Here is a 13,817-nt window from a genome sequence, read left to right as displayed (position 1 = left end):
CCCGCGGCATATGGAGGTTCCCAGGCTAGGGGTTGAATCGGAGCTGTAGCCACCGGCCTACGCCAGAGCCACAGCAACGCGGGATCCGAGCCGCGTCTGCAACCTACACCACAGCTCACGGCAACTCCGGATCGTTAACCCACTGAGCAAGGGCAGGGACTGAACCTGCAACCTCATGGTTCCTAGTCGGATTTGTTAACCACCGTGCCACGACGGGAACTCCGAGCTAACGTTTATTAAAGACTCACTGTGGGTCTGTGGGCTTCACTCTGTGCACAGAAGTTCTTTAAGAGGATGTTGAGTTTCCATTGTGGCGCAGTGGTTAACGAATCCGACTAGGAACCATGAGGTTGTGGGTTTGGTCCCTGCCCTTGCTCAGTGGGTTAAGAATCCAGTGTTGCCCTGAGCCGTGGTGTAGGCTGCAGATGCAGCTCAGATCCCGAGTTGCTGTGGCTCTGGCGTAGGCTGGTGGCTACGGCTCCGGTTAGACCCCTAGCCTGGGAACCTCCATATACCACAGGAGTGGCCCTAGAAATGGCACAAAGACAAAAAAAAAAAAAAAAAAAAAAAAAAAGAGGATGTTTACTTTTCAGATGGAGGACTGAGGCTCAGAGAGCATAGCTGACATGCCTGTGATCACTTACCTGGTCAGTGACAGTGAGGATAGACCTGAGGTCATCTGTTTGAATCTAATGTTTGAGCCCTAACCCTAACACTTTTTTTTTTAAGGGCTGCACCCTCGGCATATGGAAGTTCCCAGGCAAGGGGTCAAATCGGAGCTACAGCTGCCAGCCTACACCACAGCCACAGCAACATGGGATATGTGACCTACATCACAGCTCATGGCAATGCTGGATCCCTGACCCACTGAGCGAGACCAGGGATTGAACTCACCTCCTCCTGGATCCTAGTTGGATTCATTTCCACTGAGCCCCAACGGGAACTCTGTAACGCTCTTCTTTTGTATCCCCTGATGCTTCTCAAACACTTCTCATTTCTACTTATCTGTACTACTTATTACTTATTGCTGAGCGTACTCTAATGACATGTCTTTGTGCTGAAATTATTTCCTCTGCCAGAAATGCTCTCTGAACCCCACATTTTCCTGATAGGTAATACAGTTTTTGATTAAGAGTAGAGACTCTTGACCCAGATTCCCTAGGTTTGACTCCTGGCTGTGCCATTTATTAGCTGTGTGTTCTTGGGCAAGTTACTCAATCTCTCTGTGTTTATCTCAGTCTGTAAAGTGGATGTAATAATGCCACCTATCCCATGGAGGGACTGTGAAGATTAAATACACATAAAGTGTTTAAAACTGTGCCTGGCAGGCAGTAGTAAACCTTATGTATTTGCTATTAATCTTATTCCTGGTAATATGACTCTCATTGTCATCATTCACACATCCTGACTTGGGTAATTGGATCTGGATCTTTTTGCCTCCCTGTAAGTAGAACGAATCTCTTGCTGGTATGTGTTGCCCTGTCTCAGTGAGGCCATGGGACAGCCCCTGGTGGCGTGTATGCAGCATTTATAAGCATTAATCCTGTCACTTTGAACTATCAGGTAATTCGCTCATGTGGTTTTGCAGGTTCTTCTGGTATGCTAGAAATGGAATGCCAAGGGCAGTGACTGAGGAGACAGGAGGTTACACTGCCTCCTAGACCCATCTAGTAGATACTCAGGAAGGGCAAGAGATGATCTCTACTCGGTAGTGACAGCCACATACCCACACAAACTGTGGAGACCATGGTGGCACTTTTATTATCCGAACAGACTTGATCTGTCTCTCCATATGCTGCTTACTCCTGAGAGTTGAGTCATCGAAGATGTTATGTTCATGTTGGCAAAAGGGGAGGCTGTGGAGTTGAGCGGATCTGGGTTTTAATGTCAGCCACGCCATTTACTGGCTTGACTTTGTGTCCTTGGGCATGTCTTCTGCTACCTGCTCTGGGCCTCAATGTCCTTATTTCTAAGATGGGGCCAATGATCAGAAGTCACACAAGAAGCACATAGCACAGCCCCTGGCTGTTAGTGGGGACTTGATAAATTATGATTATTATTATCAAGGCAGTGGAGGATGAGGAGGGGTAGAGCAGAGGAAAGAAAACCAAGGCTTTCTGCACATCTGCTGTGAACCAGGCCTCTTGAGAGGCTCTTGACCCATTCGGAGTTTTGTTTGTTTCTCCTTTTAGCTTCTGTATAAGTGGGGTGGTGTTATCCTTATTTTACAAATGAGGAAACAAATTAAGTAGTTTGCCTGAGGTTTCATATGAGGTTATGGGTGGAGCCAGTAAAATGACCAGGTCTTTTTTTATTCCAAAGCCCAAGGCTTTTTCCAAAACACTCTAATTTCCCTTAAAAGTGCTAGGCAAGTTATGTAGCCAGGAAAGCCTTCAGCATTCAGAGAAATGACTGAGAGGACGGGTGCGGTTGGGAGGGCTTGGTGATGGAGCACAGAGGAGTTGAGGCTGGACTTTGAAGGAGAGGAGCCAGAAAGTCAGGCTTCCTCCACGTGGAGGCAGCATGCATGGGGAACCTGTCTGCCTTTGGGTGGTGGATGGTGAGAGAGCAGGACCAGTTTGCAAAGGGCCTCCTGTGCCAGTTCAACCAGTTTGGACCTTCACCTGCAGGCAGTGATGTGATACTGCAAGTGTTAGAGTTTAGTCTGGTAAAGTCCAAAGACAAAATTGATAAATTGGGTGGGGAGAAGTGGGACAGTCTCTTAGTTGGGAGGCTCTTGAGGTAACAGGGAAGGCGAGGATGGCCCGGAGGAAGGCAGCTGAGAGAATGAAGAAGTGGATGGCCGACTGGCCCTGGAGACTCAAGGATACAGGTGAACAAATGGCAGACGGGGAGATGGTGGTGCTGGTGACGGAAGGGAGAGCTCAGGGAAAAGCCCAGAGGTCAAAGCACAGCTTTACCTGGGACCTACCCTGTGCACAGAGCATCCTGTAGAAGTGCCCAGTGGACAGTGGAGCACCTGAACTCAGGCACAGCTCGGTAGCTCCCTTTAGAATTGACTGTGATGGCTGATGGTTCTTGTGAAAGGGAAGGAACAAGATCCAGAGCGGCACTGGCCAGTATGGCAGCCGCTCGCCACATGTGGTTTTTGTTTTTGTTTTTTTGTCTTTTTAGGGCCACACCCGAGGCATGTGGAAGTTCCCATGCTAGGGGCTAGGGACTGAATCAGAGCTGTAGCTGCCAGCCTACACCACAGCAACGTGTGATCCAAGCTGTGACCTTACACCACAGCTCACGGCAACGCTGGATCCTTAACCCACTGAGCGAGGTTGGGGATCAAAGCTGTGTCCTCATGGATGCTAGTCAGGTTTGTTACCACTGAGCCACGACAGGAACTCCCAGATGTGGTTATTTGAATTTACTTTAGGTAAATAAAATAAGAAATCGGTGTCTCTTTCACTTTTGCCAATTTTAACTGTTCAAGTGTAGCTCGTGGCTACTGACTGGGGCAGTGTAGTTATAGAACATTTTCATCATCTCTTGGCCAGCACTGGCCTAGATCTTGGAGAGTGTTTATAAATACCTGGGGGACCTGCAGCGGGGAGCAGAGCAAGAGGAGGAGAGAGAAGGAACAATGGAATTAAGAAATAGTGTTGCTGCCACTTGGGCAATTCTCAAAAGAAGTAGAGTACTTGGATTTGGGATGGAATTTACTTTTTTTTCTTTGTGTGGTGGTCACGTTTTTGAAAAAGTCCAGATCCCAAGTCAGTGGCAGGCCTGGCCACAAAACATTGAAGTAGAGGCTTTGCCTCCTGCCTTTGTTTTGTAGATCTGGACCTTCAGCAGGTCTGGTTTGGCTTCTAGAGCACCTTTTGGCCACTAGTGAGGGGTAGCCTGAATTAACCATAGGAAAAGAAGACAGCAGAGTTCCCTTCGTGGCTCAGTGGTTAATGAACCCGACTAGGATCCATGAGGATGTGAGTTTGATCCCTGTCCCCACTCAGTGGGTTAAGGATCCAGTGTTGCTGTGAGCTGTGATGTAGGCCAGCAGCTGTAACTCCGATTCAACCCCCAGCCTGGGGAACTTCCACATGCCGAGGGTGAGGCCCTGAAAACCAAAAAAAAAAAAAAAAAAAGCAACCTTACGAGGCAGATAGTTAGTTATCTTTGTGCAGTTGAGGAAGCAGAAGCTTAGAGAAGTGAGATAATATATTCAGAGTAATACAGCTAGTAAGAAGTAGGGCCAGAAATGGAACCTAAATCTGACTCCAAAGCCTGTGCAAGATAAATATGTATTATTATTACATATATATATATTTAGTGTTTTTTTTTTTTTCTTTTTTGGCCACTCCGTGGCATATGGAGTTCCCGGACCAGGGATCAGATCTGAGCCGCAGTTGCAGCCTACACCATAGCTGTGGCAATGCTGGATCCTTACCTACTGCACTGGGCTGAGGATCGAACCTGTCTCGCAGCTCCAGAGACACCGCTAATCCTGTTGCACCACAGTGGGAGCTCCTATTTGGTGCCTTTTTTTTTTTTTTTTTTTTGTCTTTTTGCCTTTTCTAGGGGCCACTCCTGCGGCATATGGAGATTCCCGGGCTAGGGGTCCAATCGGAGCTGTAGCCGCCGGCCTGAGCCACAGCCACAGCAATGCCAGATCCGAGCCGTGTCTTCGACCTATATACCACAGCTCACTGCAATGCTGGATCCTTAACCCACTGAGCAAGGCCAGGGATCAAACCCACAACCTCGTGGTTCCTAGTCGGATTCGTTAACCACTAAGCCACGACAGGAACTCCAGTGCTTTTTATATAGTGTGTGTGTCTCTCTCTCTCTCTCTCTCACACACACACACACACATCTTATTTTAGCTAACTTTGAAAGTTGCTTATGGAAGCAAAAGAAAAAGAGATCCTACCACTGAAAAATGACTACTGTTGATATTCATTGTATGTTTTCCAGACTTTCCCCTGTGTGTATGTATGTGTCTGAAAATGTACATATATATGTATATCTATAGACACCATCCCAATCCTTTTGGTGCCTGTAGATGTCAGGCCATGTTCTTAACTACGCTTATCAGCATTTCTAAAGTCCTAAATGCTCTGAAGATGAGAAAAAAAAATTTTTTTTATAAGTTTGGCCCAAGCTCAATTTGGCAGTAAGACTTGTTTGAACTGAAAGAAGATTATTTATAGGCTTTATTTAATCCCACTAAGTGTTACTACTCCTAAATTGCACTGTGGAAATACTAAAGTGCTTGATTTCTAGGAGTTCCCATCGTGTCACAGCGGAAACCAAATCATCTAGGAAGCATGAGGTTGCGGGTTTGATCCCTGGTCTCAATCAGTGGGTTAAGGATCTGGTGTTGCCCTGAGCTGTGGTGTGGGTCGCAAACGCAGCTCGGATCTGGTGTTGCTGTGGCTGTGATGTAGGCTGGCAGCTGCAGCTCCGATTGCAACCCTAGCTTGGGAACCTACATATGCCACAGGTACGGCCCTAAAAAGCCAAAACAAAACAAAACAAGTGCTTGATTTCTGGATGTTGCCCCCGACTCTGCTGTGGTGCTGTTAACACATATGGCATAGGTTAGGTATTATCTTTCTAAAATGCCACAAATTTTGAATTCCAAAATACACTTGGCCCTAAGGGTTTCAGATAAGGGATAGTGAATCTGTATTAGGTTATACTCCTGCTTGGGTGAAGGGAGGAGCCTCCAGTGTCTATCTTACCTATTTAGCCGAACACGTGAAAGGGGTTTTGGTTCTGTAAGATGTGCATGTGGTGCAGTGCCCAGAATTCACAGGGAATATGGAACGCCCTGTACTTCCTTATATCCAGTCCAAGCTGCATTTGTTGCTATGGTTGACCTACCAAGTAGGCTCTTACTCGGAAATGGTTTCAATTGTAGGCGGCAAAGGTGGTCGTTGAGAAAGCACCCAGAAGTGACCTGAAGCTTATCCCTGCCCGGAGGCTGTTTACTCAGTGCGGTTTGCTGACTGCCTGGTATGTCTCATGTGTTGTGGCAGGCCAGGGGCCCCCAGAGAAAAACATCAGCCCCTGCTCACAGAGGCTTCTGCCTTAGCTAAAGGGGAACGATTGATAAAAAAGGAGCTCAACACCGTTACAGTTACATTGTGGGAGATGCCTTGGCAGAGGTAGGTAGTCACTGGGTGTGTGAGAAGAGAAGGAGAGGGTCCCGGAGGGCTTTCCGAAGGAGGTGACCCAGAGCCGAGTCTGGAAGGATGGGTTTGAAGTTTGCCACAGGGAGCTGGTTAGGCTATACCCAGGATCAGGTGTGAGGTAAGGAGGCGTCATTTCAAAAGATAAGGAGTTCCTGTCGTGGCACAGTGCTAATGAGGAACCTGGCTAGTATCTATGAGGATTCGGGTTTGATCCCTGGTCTCACTCAGTGGGTTAAGAATCCGGCATTGCCGTGAGCTGTAGGGTAGGTCACAGATGTGGTTAGGGTCCTGCATTGCTGTGGCTGTGGAGTAGGCTGGCAGCCACAGCTCTAATGTGACCCCCTAGCCTGGGAACTTCCATATGCCACTGGTGCGGTGCTAAAAAGGACAAACAAACAATTAAATGGTTTGGGTGTGACTGGATTGTGGGAGGAAAGAAGAGATTTGAGTGGAGATAGAAGATGGGCCTGGAAAGGTAGTCAGGGCTAATGATAAAAGTCCTTCTGTGTAAAACTTAGAGGCTTGGGTTTTGTTACAAAGGCTATTGAAGTTATTGAGGGATTTTACGGACAGGAAAGACCTCACATTTGTATTTTATTCTAGCGATTGGCAGAATGCACTGGAGGGGGTGAGAATGGCAGCAGGGAAATCACTGAGTGTGCTTTCCAGAAATATTAAGGGCCTGAGCCAAGGGACGGCAGTGGGGATGGGGAGGAGGTCAGATAATACGAATGTTTAGCAGAGAGGATTTATAGGACTTGGTGACCAGACATGGGAGAAAAAGGGGAAAAAAATCCCAGATGTCACCTGTTAGGTCGGGTGCCAGGGATTAGAGGGGGTCTGAGCTTGGAAAAAAGGCAGAGTGGGGAGTTCCTTTCTTGGCGCAGCGGAAACGAATCCGACTAGGAACCATGAGGTTGTGAGTTCTATCTCTGGCCTCGCTCAGTGGGTTGAGGATCCGGCGTTGCCGTGAGCTGTCGTGTAGGTCGCAGACGCTGCTCAGATCCAACGTTGCTGTGGCTGTGGTGTAGGCCGGCAGCTGTAGCTCCGATTGGACCCCTAGCTGAGGAACCTCCAAATGCCGTGAGTGCGGTCCTAAAAAGCAAAAAAAAAAAAAAAAAAAAAAAAAAAAGGCAGAGTGGGGAGTAGAGAAGCAGGAGAGGAGGAAGGGCAGGAAGCTGTGGCCAGAGAGGGAACTGTGAAGCTGTGGGATGGTCAGCTTGGTAAAGAGCTGCTGACAGCCAGCTTCCGTGCCCAATTCAGGAGAGACGAGATTCCGGGAAGACTGCCCTGCGGCTGGGAATCCCCCGAGTCATGCCTTAAAGTTTCCATACAGTGTCATGAAAGAAGATGTTCCAGTTCTTTCCAGACTGAGTCCAGAAAGAGATATGGGGTGAGGGCATCAATGAGATGTCGGCCAGCAAGGTGGTTTTTCCATTGGGCACAATGCCCACTCCTGGATGGAAGCTGAGTCCACAGGGACAAGCTGTTTGCCACCAGGAGATGGCCCAACAGAGTCCCCAGAAAGCAGACAGGCAGAAACAAAGCCCAACTGTTATTCCTGAGCTTGCCTTTGCATGTTGTAAAGCCCCATGAGATATTTTTAAAGTGCCTGTTTTATAGATGAAGAGGGTAAGACCAAAGATAGGAAGTAACTTGTCACACAGGAAAATGATGGTAGAGCTAAACTTCAACTTGAGTTTCCTGATACTTGCATTTAACACATTGAGTACCTGCTGTGCACCTGCTGCTGCTCCAGATCTCTGGGAAACAGCATAAAGATGACAACGTCCCTCCCTCCTAGAGCTTACATTTTTGTGGAAGTGGCATCTAATAAACTGATGAATACATGGAAGATTTAGTATCAAATGGTAATAGTGCTCAGGCATGGTCTTGTCCTTAGCAAGCTTATAGGCTAACTGGGGAGACAGTTACAATACCCAGCAATCAAGGCCATGATGGGAGAAGGACAGGAAGCTATGGGACATCTGTGTCAGAGCATTTGACCACTCCGGGAGGAGTCAGAAAAGTCTTCTCAGGAGAAATAGCCTCTAAGATGTGCCCTACATCAGGGGTTGGCTAACTGCAGTCCCCCAGGCCAAATGCCTGCTGCCTGCTTTTGTACACCCATTAGGTAAGAAGAGTTTCTACCATTTTTTCTTTTTTTTTAACCACACCCCCAGCATGTGGAAGTTCCGAAGCCAGGGATAGAACCCGTGCCACAGCAGCGACCCAAGCTGCTTCAGTAACAACACCAAGTCCTTAACCCTCTGTGCCACAAGGGAACTCCTCTACCTTTTTAAATGTTTGAAAAGAATTAAAAGAGAGGAGTTCCCGTCGTGGCGCAGTGGTTAACAAATCCGACTAGGAACCATGAGGTTGCAGGTTCAGTTCCTGGCCTTGCTCAGTGGGTTAGGGATCCGGCGTTGCCGTGAGCTGTGGTGTAGGTCATAGACGCGGCTCGGATCCCGCGTTGCTGTGGCTGTGGTGTATGCCGGCGGCTACAGCTCCGATTCAACCCCTAGCTTGGGAACCTCCATAGGCCGTGGGAGCGGCCCTAGAAAAGGCAAAATGACAAAAAAAAAAAAAAAAAAAAAAGGAACTAAAAGAGAATGATAATTTGACATGGGGCAATTATATAATATGTAAATTTGTCAATGACCATAATGTTTTATTGGAACACTGCCATGCTTATTTTTGTTTTACACTGTGATGGCAAAGTTGAAGAGTTCCAGAGACTATGTGGCCTGCAAAGCCTAGGGCACATTTACCCTCTGGCCCTTTAAAGAAAAAGCTTACCGACTCTCGGCCACAGGATGGGTAGGAGTTAGCCGTGAAAAGCAGAGTGAGGAAGGATGTTGGTTGATGCGATCTTTGTATAACAGCGGTAACTTCAGTATGCTTGGAGTATGGCATTCAAGAGGCCGTGCGTCTCAGGGGACTGTGGTGAGCATGTGGCTGGAGAGGTGGGCAGGATCCAGCCTGGGAAGAGACTTGGCAGCCGTGTTAAGGGGTTTGGATTTAGCCAATGGGACGCTTTTAAAAGGCTTTAAGCCATGTCATCAGATTCACTTTTTTGAAAAATCCTCTGGCCACAGTATAGAGATTGGATTAAAGAGGGCTTGGTTGAGAGATGGGGTGGGGAGTCTAGTTGAGGTTTTTGTAGTTGTTCCAGGAAGTTGTTGGTAACCTGGACTAGTACAGTGACACTGCGCGTAGAAATTGATTGATTTGAGAGGCAGTTAGGAGACAAAATTGAAAGTTCTTGGTGACTGTTTTTTTTGCTTTTTAGGGCCACACCTGTGGCATATGGAAGTTCCCAGGCTAGGAGTCAAATCAGAGCTACAGCTACCAGCCTACACCACAGCCACAGGGATTGAACCCTCAATCTCATGGTTCCTAGTCGGATTCGTTTCTGCTGCGCCACAACGGGAACTCCGAAAGTCCTTGGTGATTGGTTAGAGGCCTTAAAATGTAATTATTTTCATGTTTGAGATGATTGTGTTTTGTTGTTTTTTCCCTCTGATTCCTGTGAATGCTTAGTTGACAAATCTGTGTTTAGTAACAGTTTTCAGAGCAGAATTCCTTAGAGATGTTTCACGCCCCTCGGTGTTCCTTGTACCTTGTGTATCAAGACAGCATCTCTCTGTGGCCTCTTCATGCTGGTCTCTGTTGACAAGGGATCTGGCTGTTTAGGAGCCAAGAAGCAGCAAATTGGCAGATGAATTTTCCTCTTTTGGTTTATCTTGGTTTAACAGCTTTCCCCAAATATTTCTACATTGCTCAAGTCCTTGGGCTCCTTGGTTTTCAAGGTGCTGTGTTAACAATGACAAACGCTTCTCATGCTCTAAGGCCCTTAGAACCTTCCCGATTTTATTCCTCTGACCTTTGCCTTTTTCCTCCTCGGAACTGAAGTCTCACTCGCAGTAAATTGTAGTAACATTGCCACGTTATATTTTATAATATGTTGTGTGGCTTTCAGAGTGCTTGCGCATATGTCAACCTTTCGAGCCCTGCAATAAAGCTGCGAGGAAGGCAGGAAAGGTCAAGTTATTGAGACCAGTAGAGGTGAGATGGTATGCCCCAAGTCAGAAGGCTAATAAGTAGCAGAGCTGGTGATGGAACTTTGGTCTCTGCAGATTTCTTCGCTTTGTTTCCTCTATAATGTACTCTGTCTCTAAGAAAAGGGGGTCAGACTAGCTGCGAGAGTTTTGTGTTCCACAGTAAAGACATTGGATGAAGTACTTTTTTTTTTCCTCTCTAATGCTTGGTGGAAGCTTCATCCAGATAACAGCTTAGGCCTTTCCTATACTTTCAGGCAATATGTGAACCACCCGTCACCTAGACCAGAGTTTGAGAGGCTGAGATCTGTATTTTTTTTAGTGCCTCACCTGCGGCATATAGAAGTTCCCAGGCTAGGGATCCAATTGGAGCTGCAGCTGCCGGCCTACACCACAGCCGCAGCAACAAGGGATCTGAGCTGCATCTTCGACCTACACCACAGCTCACGGCAACGCCAGATCCTTAACCCACTAAGCAAGTCCAGGGATTGAACCTGGACTCATGGATGCTTGTCAGATTCATTTCCACTGAGCCACAGCAGGAACTCCACTGTGGTCTGTATGTTAAAGTGTTATGTAACGATGTTTGAATTTCTTTCCCTCCCCTCAGGTGGTCCTTCCTTTGAGGATTCAAGGCCAAATGGGAAGGGCCTTCTCGTGGACCAAAGCTCCTGGAGTCAGGATAAACCAGAAAACTTGCTCCCAAGGTAATGCAGCTCTCCTCTCACTTGTGTCTTTTATTTTTTATTTTTATTTATTTATTTTTTTAGGGCCACACTCATGGCATATGTAGGTTCGTACGCTAGTGGTTGAATCAGAGCTGTAGCTGCTGGCCTACATCACAGCCACGGTAACATGGGATCCAAGCCACATCTGCGACCTACACCACAGCTCATGGCAACACTGGATCCTTTACCCCCTGAGCAAGGCCATAGATCAAACCTGCGTACTCAGGGATACTAGTTGGATTCATTTCCACTGAGCCACGACAGGAACTCCCACTTCTGTCTTTTAGGGCTGGGGTTTTCCTCACTGTAGAACCGAGGCCACTACTGTGCGTGACGTACCCTGTGCCTGAGAGATGGTAAACTATTATTGCGCATTTACTGTGTGTGCCAGGCACCATACACTTACATGGATATGTTCTTTTAACCTAAGAGGCAATACCATTAATTTCTGTTTTACAGCCAAGGAAACAGGTAAAGAAGAGATGTTATGTAACTCATCCAAGATCCAGAACTAGCAAGTGACAGATCTAGGATTCAAAAGTGGCAGTCTAACCCTGCATTAGAAATGTAGATTAGAAACATTTTGGGAGTTTCTGTCGTGGCTCATGGTATTCATGGGGCCTCAGGTTCGATCCCTGGCCTCTCTCAGTAGGTCAAGGATCCGGTGGTGCCCTGAGCTGTGGCAGATGTGGCTTGGATCCCAAGTTTCTGTGGCTGTGATGTAGGCCGGCTTCTGCAGCTCCGATTGGACCCCTAGCCTGGAAACCTCCATATGCCATGGGTGCGGCCCTCAAAAGACAAAAAAAAACAGGAAACATTTCGATTTCTCCCTCTCGTTCTTTTAGGTGTTTCTGACTCTGAAGATACTTCTTTTTCCCCATTTTTATTTGCTGCTTTTTTTTTTTTTTTTTTTTTTTCCCTGACGGGCTGTTATATTTAGTGTGTACCCCAGCGCCCCCTACTGATCATAGTCGCCCTGGTCAAGATAAAAATTTTCTGCTTTGGAGTTCTCGTCATGGCTCAGTGATTAACAAATCCAACTAGGAACCATGAGGTTGTGGGTTCGATCCCTGGCCTTGCTCAGTGGGTTAAGGATCCGGCGTTGCCATGAGCTGTGGTGTAGGTCACAGACGCAGCTCAGATCCTGCACTGCTGTGGCTGTGGTGTAGGCTGGCAGCTGCGGCTCTGATTAGACCCCTAGTCTGGGAACCTCCATGTGCCGAGGGAGCGGCCCTAAAAAAGACAAAAACAAAAAAAGACAAAAACAAAAATTAAAAAAAAATTATTTTTAACTTATTTATTTTTAATAAATCTCTTGGAGTTCCCATTGTGGCTCAGTGGGTTAAGAACCCAACTAGATCCATGAGAATGCATGTTCGATCCCTGGCCTCACTAAGTGAGTTAAGGATCTGGAGTTGCCACAAGCTGCAGTATAGGTTGCAGATGCTGCTCGGATGTCACATTGCTGTGGCTGTGGTGTAGGCCTGCAGCAGCAGCTCTGATTTGACCCCTACACTGGGAAACTTCTCTATGCCACAGGTTCAGCCTTAAAAAGAAAACAAATAAAAAAATCTCTTAATGTATAACTTTATCTGTTTATTTATATATTTATTTTTGTCTTTTTAGGGCTGCACCAATGGCATATGGAGGTTCCCAGGCTGGAGGTTGTGTCAGAGCTGTAGCCACTGGGTTAAGGCAACATTGGATTCTTAACCCACTGAGCAAGGCCAGGAATCGAACCTTTGTCCTCATGGATACTAGTCAGATTCGTTTCTGCTAAGCCACGATGGGAACGCCTCTTAATGTATAACTTTAATTTGACCCTTTTAAAAAAATTAACTAATTCTTTTAAATTGTTCATTTACAATATTGGGTTCATTTCAGGATTACAGCAAAGTGATTCGGTTATTCGTATATGTATATACATATATTTCAGGTTCTTTCCTTTTATAGGTTATTATAAACTATTGAGTATAGTTCCCTGTGCTGTACCATAGATTCTTGTTGGTTATCTGTTTTAGATATGGTAGTGTGTATATTAAGCTGAGTTCTAATTCATACTCTGCTACCATCTGGCTGCATGAATCATTGATGATGCCAAGTCTCATTTTTCTCATTGGAGAAATGAAGGGATTAGATTATCTTCCCAGCTTTCTTTCTGGTCTGAGATTCTATGAACTTTCTCTGGACCAATGTAGTGTACAAGCAACAAGTAAGTTTACTTTATTCTATATAGAAAGAGTGTTGTTTGAGCAAATAGTTCGCTTTAGCCTTTGTAGTCTTCTGTGGTTCAGATGCTCGCATGTGGAAATGTCTAGCCTTATCTTCATCATCAAAAATATGATAAAAACATTTGTTGTTGTTTTTCTAGACAGAATAAATCCAAATCTGAAATAACTGACATGGTTCGCTCCTCCACTATCACAGTAGCAGACAAGGCTCATATTTTATCAATGCAGAAGTTTGGACTGCGAGATACAATCGTGAAATCACATCTAATACAGAAAGAAGAGGACTATACCTATATCCAGAACTTTAGGTAACTGGATCTTAGACTGTTTCCAGAGCAAAATGATCTCTCAGCTCTCTGAAATGTAAGTGTTCTGCCCATAGTCAGGAATTGAAAGCAAATCCTCTACAGCATCTCTCCCATAATTTTCTTTCTTGCTTTTTTTTTTTTTTTTTTTGGCTGCATCCATGGCATGAAGAAGTTCCTTAACCCACTGAGCCACCAGGGAGCTCCTCTCCCATCATTTTCTGTTTTCTTTTTTTTTTTTTTTGCTTTTTAGGGCTGTACCCACGGCATATGAAAGTTCCCAGGCTAGGGGTCAAATAGGAGCTGTAGCTGCCGGCTTACACCACAGCCACAGCAACACGGG

At 46.2% G+C, this 13,817-nt stretch overlaps 1 protein-coding gene across 1 annotated transcript in view; it reads left to right on the top strand.

Annotated features, from left to right (window-relative positions):
• Positions 1 to 13,817, top strand: part of INPP5B (inositol polyphosphate-5-phosphatase B) — a 59,056-nt gene that overhangs the window by 19,273 nt on the left and 25,966 nt on the right. The window contains 2 exon segments of the mRNA XM_084963948.1: positions 10,821 to 10,917; positions 13,310 to 13,477. Of these exon segments, the coding sequence (XP_084820074.1) occupies positions 10,821 to 10,917; positions 13,310 to 13,477 (265 nt within the window).

This window comes from Sus scrofa, chromosome 6 (genome assembly GCF_054392235.1).
Source record: "Sus scrofa isolate SSC_HxYL_T2T_F1_AM1 chromosome 6, Sscrofa_HxYL_maternal_Yorkshire_Landrace_v2.0, whole genome shotgun sequence".
In the NCBI taxonomy this organism is placed as follows: domain Eukaryota; kingdom Metazoa; phylum Chordata; class Mammalia; order Artiodactyla; family Suidae; genus Sus; species Sus scrofa.
The sequence above is the reverse complement of the archived record's forward strand: the minus strand, read 5'-3'. Positions and strand labels throughout refer to the sequence as shown.